This window comes from Martes martes, assembly GCF_963455335.1.
Source record: "Martes martes genome assembly, chromosome: 16".
NCBI lineage: Eukaryota > Metazoa > Chordata > Mammalia > Carnivora > Mustelidae > Martes > Martes martes.
The window spans coordinates 31,069,640-31,081,673 of NC_137904.1; the positions used below are offsets into that span (position 1 = coordinate 31,069,640).

Sequence of the window (12,034 nt, forward strand, 5' to 3'; positions counted from 1 at the left end):
TCCTCTCTCTCTGCCTGCCTCTCTGCCTACCTGTGATCTCTCTGTCAAATAAATAAATAAAATCTTTAAAAAAAAAATTTTTTTTTAAATGAGTGTTACAGCCTAAAATATTAAACAAGTGCCTGTTTTATTTTTCTCCTGACAAACCCGAATGATTACCCCATGTGAGATCCTACCACCAATACCAAAGACCATATTCTTAAGCATTTATTCAACATCTCCAAAATATATAAATTTAAAGCATGCTTTTGTATGTAATAAGTAAATGGGATGATTCTTTATAGAAAATTTAAAAGATAAATAAACTGAGGTGCCTGAGTGGCTCCGTCAGTTAAGCATCTGTCTTGGGGTCAGTTCATGATCTCAGGGTCCTGGGATCGCCCCCGCCCCCGCCTCCATATCTGGCTCCCTGCTCTGCAGAGAGTCTCTTTGTCCCTCTCCTTCTGCCCACTCCCCACACTTAGGCCCTCTCTCTCTCTTTCTCCCTCAGATAAGTAAATAAAATCTTAAAAAAAAAAATTTAATAAAAAATGAAGATTAAATTAACTATCGTTGGAAACTAAAAAGGAATAGAAGAAAACCATAGCATTCTCTTAACCTGAGATATACAAGTTTCCCCCCCAAAGAATGTTGTAAAAGAAAGTTAAAGAAATACCTAAGGATAAAGTGAAAAGAAGTACCTGCTCAGTAAAAATTTCCTGTGTGAAGATAGTCTTCATCCTGCTCAAGGAGCTTGGCTTAATCACAATCTAAAACAACCAAAAAAAATTCTAACAGCAAGTAAAAATACATGAAGCACACTTTTCTCTGATAAATGTATTCTCTAACATGGCTGTGATATGTAAAATTAATGTTCAAATACTCTATTTCAAAGGTGGCTTCTCAAACCCAACATCAAAGTGTTTTTCCTCAGACACTGAATCAACATACAAAATTACTTAGTAAATATTACTATCAGCCTTTCAAGTCAATGGCAAGAAGTGGATTATTCAATAAATGAAGGTGAAATAGCTACCTTTCTGGGGAATAAATAAACATATATATGCATGTTTATATATATCTATATATATATCTATACACATGATAGCATACCGAAAATGAACTTGAGTGTACTAAAGATTTAAATGTGAAACATGAAGCCACAAAAACATTAGAAGAAAATATAGGTAACCGTTTCTTTAAACCTGAAGAAAGAGAAACATTTTTTTCCATTAAAAAAAATTTTGTGGGGGCGCCTGGGTGGCTCAGCCATTAAGCATCTGCCTTCGGTTCAGGTCATGATCCCGGGGTCCTGGAATCGAGCCCCACATTGGGCTCCCTGCTCAGCGGGAAGCCTGCTTCTCCCTCTCACACTCCCCTTGCTTGTGTTCCCTCTCTCACTGTGTCTCTATCAAATAAATAAATAAAATCTTTAAAATTTTTTTTTCTTTTTTTAAGTAATCTCTATGCCCAACGTGGGGCTCAAATTTACCACCCCAAGATCCAGTCATATGCTCTACCAACTGAGCCAGCCAGGGTCCCCCCTCAACTTTTTTTTTAAGATAAACATTTCTAAGTGTAACAGCAAAGTAGGAACAAAAAGGAAATACTATATATTCTATACACACTCACAAAAATAATTTCCATATGGCCAAAAAGACTGAGAAGAATAATTGCAACATATTGTACTTCTCACTTTTAAAGACACTATGGACTATCAGATATGCTGATTTAATAGTAACATTTCAAGAGACACCTGGGTGGCTAAGTTGGTTAAGTGGCTGCCTTCAGCTCAGGTCATGATCTCAGGCTCCTGAGATCAAGCCCCACATCAGGCTCCCTGCTCAGTGGGAAGTCTGCTGCTTCCCCTGCTTGTGCTCTCTCTCTCTTTCTCTCAAATAAATAAAATCTTTAAGAAAAAAAAAAGTAACTTTTCAAGAAAAAAAGTGAGGGGAGGGAATATTACCATATTACATTACAAGTCAACTATAAAATAAAGCCCCATTTCAATACTAGATAAAATACGTGCCTTGAAATCAATGAAACATGGTATATAAGGCATAATGGCATATCATGTATATGCCATTTGATCAGCAAGAGGAAAAATAAATCAATAAAAATCCCTATAGGAAAATTAGGACATTGATGAGCTTCTGCACAAAAGAAATAAACCAGCCAAGGGGCCCCTAGATAGCTCAGTCAATTAAGCATCTGCGTTTGGCTCAACACATGATCCGGTTTTCTGGGATCAAGCCCCACACTGGGTTCCTTGTGCAGCAGGGAGTCTACGTCTCCCTCTCCCTCTATTCTTTCCCCGCTCATGCTCTCTCTCAAATTAATAAATTAAAAATCTTTAAAAAAAAAAAAAAGGAATCAGCCAAAACAGAGATTTTTAAAACTACCCCCCCAAAAAACAACCACTATAAACTATAACTAAAACAGAATAATTAAAACTATAGTTCCACTAGTAATGGATGAAAAGCAAAATAAGTGAGACCATCTTTCATCAATCAAAATTGTAAAGATTAAAAAGAATGGTTAAAAAAAAAAGAATGGTAATGCCCAGTAGTAGTGAGAGTCCAGTTAGCTAGCCCTCTCATACACTGACGGGAACAGTTAAACTGGTATAATCTTTCTTAAAGGTAATCTGGCAATACTCATTAAACACCTTAACATCATCATATTCTGACTTCTAGAATTATTCCTAAGGAGCTAATCCAAAAACTGTTTAAAGGGGACGCCTGCCTAGCTCAGTTGGTAGAGAACGCAATTCTTGATCTTGGGGTCCTGAGTTCAAGGCCCACGTTGGGCCTAAAAAAAAAAAACTGTTTAAAGATAAACACGTGAGTGCTTCTGTATGTATGTATATAAATAAGGATAACCATCTAAGCACCATTCAGAAACTGGAAAATCTTACATGGCAAAAAGAAAGGATCCATTAAGAAAGTCATGATTGGTACATAAGATGAACCAAGATAAAGTCAATGAGACATTATATTGAATTAGAACATTTAATTGAGCTCCCTTCTCAGTGGGGAGTCTGTTTCTCCCTCTGCCCCTCACCCTGCTTCTACTCTCTCTCTCGGTCTTTCTCAAATAAACAAAAATCTTAAAAAAAAAAAAAAAAGGACATTTATTGATATGAGGAAATGTCATCACATATTAGTTAAGTTCTTTAAATTACAAAATATATATATCAATGTAAAGAAAGAACAGACAGAAAAATTTAACAGTAGTATAGTTGATATCTTGAACAATGAAATAATTTTTTTCCTTTCTTTTGTGTTATCCAAGCTTTCTATATTTTGGGGTTTCCCAACTTTCTATATTGAACATATTTTATTCTTGTAAATAAATGTTTTCATAATATACATTTTTTTTCTAAGAGCTCCTGGCAAAATTTCAAACTATTAAACTAAAATTACTTCAAAATGGAAACAAAATGTACTGTGAACTCCAAGAAACAAACTGAGGGTTTTAGAGGGGAAAGAGGTGCGGGGATGGGTGAGCCTGGTGGTGGGCATTATGGAGGGCACGTACTGAATGGAGCACTGGGTGTGGTGCATAAACAATGAATTTTGGAACACTGAAAGAAATAAAATAAAAAGAAAATAAAACATAAAATTAAAAATGTGTATTTTGTTTTTGTAAAATTTTGTTTTTGTAAAAACAAAAACAAAAAAATGTACTGTACACTACAAAAAAAACCACCCAGCTTAGAACTCCCTTCCTTAGAAAGAAGATAAAAGAAAATTACCTTCATCCCCAAAGTGGAACAGACCAAGTCAATGATAGCACTAAGCTGGTTGCTGTGAAAGTACATAGCAACCAATAACAACATCTCCCCAAAAGAAGCAGAGACGCCAGAAGTACTGTTGAAACAAAAAAGAAAATATGAATTTCCAAACAGAAGATAAGAAACACTTACTAACTGCAACAAATGAAGTCATCTTACCTTTCAAAATAAGCTTCTTCTTTTATCATCCAACTTAGCCACACTACCATTAGCTGCTCCTGTTCAGGTGTACTATATAAAACATACAAGAAAGTCACTGGCTTAAGCCAGATATACTAGCATAAGAATGAGAAAACATTCTGGAATTATTTTTAGCAGAAATTACTTTTTCCTTCCCTATTTTGAAATAATCAATTCAAATTAATTGCTTGTTGAAATGGCCATTAACTGTCATTGAAATATGAGGTAGTTTCAGAGATGAAGAATAAGACCCTTTGCTTTTATAAATGTGAACAAACTCTTCCAAAGGCTTAATTACTGCATCTGCAACTTGGAGAGAGTGAACTTCCTCTTATTTTTTTAGAAAAGCAAAGACCTTCTGGGATTAAAATGGTAGAAGAACTATATTAATAGCTATTATTTCATATAGAAAAAAACCTAGAGTTAAGACACTCATCAATAAGTCTCAAACTGAGTACTAGAGAAGTAACAAGGAAAATAAATTTTAATTTTCAGAAACATTTTGAGCAGAACTCAAAATTAAAGAGAAATATGTGATCACTATTCAACGGAAAAGAAAAAAGAGCCATGGGTTCATGAAACATAAAAAATGATTATAAAAATGTACCAACAATGTTTTAATAGGGAATTCCTAGACTTACCTTGAAAGATACAAGTCAACTTTGACTTGTGAAAATAATTTTTGATTTTCTTCTACTTCACTGCAGTGTAAATGAGTAAAACAAAAAGCAACTAAAAAGCCTGCTATCCCAAGCTAAGAAAATTTAAAAGGTCATTCTCAACTACACCTAAACCATTCCACTAATAAAAGACAGCATTATATAGTAGAAAGGTAACAGCCTTTAGGGCATGGCAGAGCTCAGAAGGAATCCTACCTCTATTAATGACTGGTAATGTGATCTCAAACAAGAACTTTAAATGATCCTTCTGAACTTCAACTCTCCTATCCAAAAATACAGATAGAAATACGCACCTTCTAGAAGCAATGAAGATTACAATTTTAGCAATTAGTTCAGGTAAAGAGAAAAGAGAGCACTTCATTTTATTACCTATTTTCACATCCTACTAAAACTCTAAACTACATTAAAGGGATTTTCCTAAAAACGCATAAATGCATAAGATGATGCTGAGGGACAACAACACAAAATACTGGAAGCAAGAGCACATAGAGAAGAGTGGTAACTAATTCAGCAGACCCAAGAAAGCAGAATACTAGACTAGCAGGAGGGAAAAGCCAATCCACTTTACACCACAGAATCCCCAAAGATTCTGTCAGGAACTGACAGTTCCAGGGAGTTCTGGGAGGGAGAGTGAAGACTGACTTAACTAAAAAGATCAACAGTCTATATAGGTAGCAGACCTCCAGATCACCTCCTCCATTCCACACAATTAGATGAATTCCCACCCCCCAGCAGAGAGAAGATGGGAGATTTGTGCTCTGGAGAAGGTGAAAGAGGGTGTCTCTGAACTAAGGATCAACCAGGGATATTTGCAACACCATTCTAAAAGTAGAATTAAGTGAATGATCATACTGCAGACTCAGATCTCCCAGCCCTTAACTTTGCTTATGGGTTTCTTGTCAGTTCTTTATTCTCCAGGTAAGGCAAAAGTCCTCTCTAAGAATCTGATAAGCCCAATAGTTTCTCAAAGAGCCACCTATTCATAAAAAGACTCAATCTGCTTTTTAGTTTCTTACTCTTTTTTAAAAATATTTATTTGAGGGGCGCCTGGGTGGCTCAGTGGGTTAAAGCCTCTGCCTTCGGCTCAGGTCATGATCCCAGAGTCCTGGAATCGAGCCCCACATCGGGCTCTTTGCTCTGTGGAGAGCCTGCTTTCTCCTCTCTCTCTGCCTGCCTCTCTGCCTACTTGTGATCTCTGTCTGTCAAATAAATAAAATCTTTAAAAAATATATATATTTATTTGAGAGAGAGAAAGAGAGAGGGAGCTCCATAAGGAGCTCCATCTCACGACCCAGACATCATGACCTGAGCCGAAATCAAGACCCAGACACTCAACACACTGAGCCATCCAGGCGCCCCTCCTACTCTTAAATATAACAATCTAGAATGATCAAAGCCCTGAAAAAAAAGTTTCTAACTTGAAAAATAGAGACCCAAAAAAAGCAGGGAAAAAAAAACCTCAGAGAAAACAACAGTACTAATAAAACCTCTTCAATCATTATGACTAATATCAGAGAAATCATGGCACCATGAAGCAACAGCTACCGTATAGAAGAAATAACCAGAAAACAAAAAAAAGAGCTCTTAGATGTCAAAAATGACAGAGGATTAGAAGTTGAAAACAAATCCTTTGAAGGTAGAATAAGCAGTATCTTTTTAAAGTGTTAAAAATGTTCGCAAATTAGATTGTGGTAATGTTTGTACAACTTTATACAACAACAAAACAAACTTTATTCAAAACAAAAACAAAAACAACTTTATACAACAACAAAAGTATACAACTTTTGTACAACTGTTGAATTGCACACTTTAAAATGGGCAAATTTTATGGTATGTAAATGGTCTCTCAACTAAGCTGTTTTTTAAAAAGTAGAATAAGACAAAGATAAGGAAAACAGGAAGGATAAGAAAATAAGATAATCATTTCAGGAAGTCCAATATCCAAATAAGAGAAGGTTTGGGATAGGAAAAAAAGTCATGTGGAACATTAACAACAAATAAGTTTAAGAAAATTTCCTAGAACTGAAGGACATGAGTTCTCAGGTTGAAAGCGTTTACTGAATATCTACCACAATAGATAAAAGCAGGTATACCATCCAAAAATTTCAAAACCCTAGGGACAAAAAGCTAATCCTTCATGTCTCCATATTAAAAAAAAAAAAAAAAAAAAAAAAAAAAGCAAAAACAAAAACAAAAACAAAAAAACAGGCTGCACAAAAAAAAAAAAACCAAGAATCAGAATGTCATCAGATTTCTCAACAACAACACTAGAAGTCAGAAGACAATGCAGCAAGATTTTCAAAATTCTCAAAGGAAATTATTTCCAACCCCAAATTCTAAACCCTATGAAACTGTCAATCAAGTGCTAAAGTAGAATAAAGACACTTTCAGAAATACCCAGTCTCAAAATAACTGACCTCCCACATATCCATGCTAAAGAAGCAAAATCAGAAAGCAATTTAAAAAACGGACATATGTTGCAATGCCTGGCTGGCTCAGTCAGTAGAGCATGCAACTCTTGATCTTGGGATTATAAATTCAAGCCCACATTGGGTATACAGATTACTTTAAAAAATAGAATAAAAAATAAAATAAAATAAAATAAAATAAAATCCTGGGGTGCCTGGGTGGCTTGGTAGGTTAAGCTTCTGCCATCAGCTCAGGTCATGGTCCCAGGGTCCTGAATGGAATCCACATCAGGCTGTCTGCTCAGCAGGGAGCCTGCTTCTCCCTCTCCCTCTGACACTCCCCCTGCTTGTGGTGTCACTCTCATTCTCTCTCTCAAATAAGTAAGTAAAATCTTTTTAAAAATTAATAAATTAAAATAAAATCTTAAAAAAGAGAGAGAGAAAGAGAGGTGGAAGATGCAGGAAGCAGGAGATCCAACAAAGGAGATGTGAAGCAAGTTCTGAAAATAATAGTGAAGAGCAATTCCAGGATGAGAGCTGTGTACCAGATGTAGAAGTAACCAGTTCAGATAGTCAGGAGAGCTTCCTTAAGAAAATAAAGTTGACAGAATAATAAGTCTGAAGATCTTGAAGGGAGGTTCAGATTGGCAGATATTGAAGTTGCATTAACATTAAGTACTCAGAACAAAGAGCAAATGAAAAACAGACAAACAAAACACGGGATAATTATTAAGACAAAAGCAAGTTTTACAGAAGAAAAGTTATCATCTGTTACATGGCTAAGCTCCCAATAGAGGCAATATGAACAACTATATATTTGTCAAAGCAAACTTGCAATATAACTGTACTGGGACAATGGGGAGATGGGAAGGATATGGAGATGCACTGTGTGTGTGGGGGGGGGGGGGCAGACAAGAAAGAGACAACTAATTCCTCATCTTTCATTGTAGGAAATCCACAATTACTCCTAAAACTGAAAAATCAAAAATACAGCAAATCAAACACGTTATTTAAAGATGCGGAAGTGAAAAAACCAAAAGCGTCGGCTAAAAGAACTTGAAGGAAGTTGAAAGAAGTTGCCTCAAGGGAAGGGGAAACAGAATGGAAGAGTTCAGGGGCTGCTATTTACCTTCCCAAATCTTGAAGAACTAGTATGACTCCTTTAACTGGCATCCAGTAGCTGCTACCACACCATTTACTAAAAGGTGATACCACCGTCCATTTTTCTACTAAGCTCCCGATTAATGCTACATGTGTATTTTCATAAGTAAGCAAAAGCAGACCTTCAGAAAACAGAGCAAGCTTTATAAGAAGGTACCTGACAAGTGTAGAAAAGGCCAGCAGCATACAAAAGGAAAGCGAAACGAAGCGAACCCCAGCTGGTGTAGCAGGAGGACGGCTGGTCATCAACTGCAGCAACTGCTCAGCTTCTTCCTCAGTTGGTCTAAAAAAAGGGATAGATTATTAGGTTTTACTTTTCTTAGTTGAGAGAAGGAGGAAGAAAAAGGGACTTCCCAAGAGTTGAACTTTTCAGATAGAAATTCTGAGCTTTATAATGATACCTTCCTATTTATAAAACCTTTATAATCTTCAGTCGGTAAAAGCAAAACTGCTGCGCTTACCACCAGTGCTTTTCCTCAGACACAAATACATGCAATCCTCACTTGGCACAGTAGCAGGAGACTATAAAAATAAGCACGCAAGCTGAAACTACGCATCACGATCGAAATAATCAATGGGGAAAGTTAACTGTTAAAAGTTAAAAGTTAACCTTTAAAGTTTGCCAAAACATTAAAAACTTTCTGTCAGTCAAAATGCATAGGGAGGTGCAAAAAATAGCAAATATTTATATAGCGCTCTATAATTGAAAATATTACAAACATTGGAAATTAAAGTGTTTTCTTTGTAAAAAAAAAACTTGTCAAGGATAGTTTGAAAAGCCCTTGCCTTCTTCTCATTATATATCTTAGAATGTGGAGTGAACCTCTTTCTTAAGCCTTGAAGAACTGTCATCCCCCTTTCTAAGTTCGGTTCTGATTCCAACATTTTATCCTTTGTTACGTTCTGCCATGAAATATCTGAGAGTTCCTTTAATGCGAAGATTTTTGGCAGCTTCACCTCCTCTGGAACTTCATCTTTTTCTCCACAATGACTTTCCTCAATCAGGTTGACAAGGGCACCTTCACTAAGCTCTTCGGCTACATTATCTTGGGTTTCTCAAATGGCAGCAGTGCTGACATTGTTAAGATCGACTACTACATTTATGTTTGGTTCAAACACCACTTCCAGTGTTACCACCTTTGTTTCTTTGCTACACATTCATCCTTCTTGGCCAATTCCTTCTTTCAATTATTTTTGTCAAATGACACAAGGGTTTATCCCTGAGACAAGGCAACAGTACAACTCTGCACTTTCCTCTCTGTTCACCAACTGACTAATAGATTGGCAGTGACCAGTCACCAACAACTTTAAAAGAAATGAGGTGCATCTGTTATTTATAGAGTGACCTGTGGCTTGAAAAGCTCTCGCAAAGTTTGTACTTCATGCGATTATTTGGTCAATGTATCACGGTAACTGATACATTAGTTGTTGAGGGAGTAGTGTTAATAACTAAGCCAATACCAAGCCCAGGTTAGTGAAATTCATACTTATCAGAGACATGCAAAGTGAGGACTGTATGCATGGTGGTTGAGGACATTATTCAAAAGGATGTAGTGCAGTGACTACATAAGGAACCCTGTGCTTAATAATCACAACATGTCAATTTTAAATAATCCGTGATCTCAGTTGTGAAAGACAGGAGAGATTTACTTCAACTAGGTGCATGGGCTTGGTAAAGTATCACTCACAGATCATTCACTCTAGTCCTGTCGAGCTGTGGTAAAGTCACAGGTTTTCTTAAACTGCTCTGGCCCCTCCCACTCACATAATTCCATTTACAATCCAACAAAAATAGATGGATACATCCCACCTGGGAATGTTTTTGCCTTAGGACTTTGTTCTTGATATAGGCCAGCCCACTACCTAAGCCCAGCAGAAAACCCAAATCCTCAGTTTAAAGGCCTTTGGCTCACTTTCTTGGGAATAGAAACAAGAAAGTAAAATGATAAAAAGATAAAATATCAAATTATTGAATACTTGAGTCCAGCGATCCCCATCAAAGCACAGTACAGACGTAAGAGCGCACTGGCTTTCACAACATGCTCTTCTTTCAGCCCCGAATACACAGACACATTGGGCTCCATCTCCACATCAGCTTCTTCCACAATGCGGGTACTTCTTACTGTGGGGAGAATGCCCATCAACTCCAGAAGAAGCTGCCTTCTCATTTGCCAAAGGACAGAACTACTGGTCTCTCTTTTTCTCTGTAAAAAATATGGACCACAAAAGGAAGGAACCATGGAGCACTTACTAAATCAAAAGGATGTTCAAACAAAGCTCCCCCATTAAACATTTAAAATTGACCTATTTGAAGAGGCTGTCAGAACTGCAGAATCTTCTTTTAACCAAATGAGCAAACTCAAAATTCACTGATTCCTTTGAAGAATACTCTACTCACCTTAATATGGATTGGCTTTACAGAAAACACTAAATTAATGACAATCTGAACTGTAAAATTTCACTTAAGTGGTACTTTCAAATACATAATGACTAAAGGAGTCATCTGTGATATAGTCATCTGTGATACAGAGACACAACATCTTGGGTTTAAACGATAGCTCTGCCGTTGATTATGTATGTTTACCTCTCTGAACCCCATTTTTAAAATTTTTTTAAAGATTTTTATTTATTTATTTGACAGAGATCACAAGTAGGCAGAGAGGCAGGCAGAGAAAGAGGAAGAGAAGCAGGCTCCCTGCCAAGCAGAGAGCCCGATGCGGGGCTCGATCCCAGGACCCTGGAATCATGACCCGAGTCGAAGGCAGAGGCTTTAATTCACTGAGCCACCCAGGCGCCCCAAACCCCATTTTTTTAGTGACAAGGAAGTAAATATTTTATTAATAATATTTAACTCCCAAGGCTGTTGTAGTTAGGAGTTTAGAAGTCTATCACCCTCACAGTTCTTCAGGCAAGGATAATGTTTTAGTCATCTATTACTTGGCAGGGCCTACCACTGTTCCTGATATACAGCAAGCACTCAATATCATTTAAATAGATGAATGAACAAAGATCACACATATGAAAGCAGTTCTAAACTGTAAAGAACTAGGCAAATGTTAATTATTTTTAGAGTGTTTCTAACTAAAATATGATAAACCTGCTTTAATAGCATTAGGTTCAAATAAGAAATTTACTGCACACAAAGGATACTTACAAACAAGATGAACATCCCAAAGTGCTTAACACAATGCCTGACATATATTAAGTACACAACAATGTTCACTTCCCTTAAAAAGCAAGGCTTAAGGGGCACCTAGGTGGCTCAGTTGGCTCAACTCCAGGACCCTTAGATCATGACCTAAGCCAAAGCCAACTGAGCCACCCAGGTACTCCACCTCTCCACCAGAAATGTTCTTTGAAAAAGTAAAAATTTTGTAACTTAAAAACCATTGCAAAATATAATATATATTCATCAATAGATGAATAAACAAATTAACATGTGATCTATACATACGATGAATATTCAACCTTGAAAACATACACTACAACATGCATGGACTTTGAAAACATTATGATAACTAAAACAAGCCAAACTCAGAAAGAGAACTGCTGTGTGATTCCACTTATATGAGGTACCTAGAACAGTCAAATTCATAGTGATAGAAAGTAGAAAAAAGTTACCAGAGGCTGGAAGGAAGGAAGAACGGGGAATTGTTTAATGGGTAGAGTTTCTTTTCAAGATGATGAAAAAGTTCTGAAAATGAACAGTGATGATGGTTGCAAAACTTACAAAGGATTAAAATGGTAAATTTCAAATTATGTATATTTTACTACAATAAAAAATATATATTAAAATTACAGACTATAATAACTTATTTTGATAACGAATC

At 36.4% G+C, this 12,034-nt stretch overlaps 1 protein-coding gene across 1 annotated transcript in view; it reads right to left on the reverse strand.

Moving 5' to 3' along the window:
- The window catches only part of INTS2 (integrator complex subunit 2), a gene marked incomplete at its 5' end in the record, with an annotated part of 44,171 nt that overhangs the window by 23,475 nt on the left and 8,662 nt on the right, over positions 1-12,034 (reverse strand). The window contains 5 exons of the mRNA XM_080826635.1: positions 681-749; positions 3,737-3,851; positions 3,935-4,006; positions 8,362-8,487; positions 10,182-10,408. Coding sequence (XP_080682761.1) covers positions 681-749; positions 3,737-3,851; positions 3,935-4,006; positions 8,362-8,487; positions 10,182-10,408 — 609 coding nt within the window. The remainder of the gene's footprint in view (positions 1-680; positions 750-3,736; positions 3,852-3,934; positions 4,007-8,361; positions 8,488-10,181; positions 10,409-12,034) is intronic.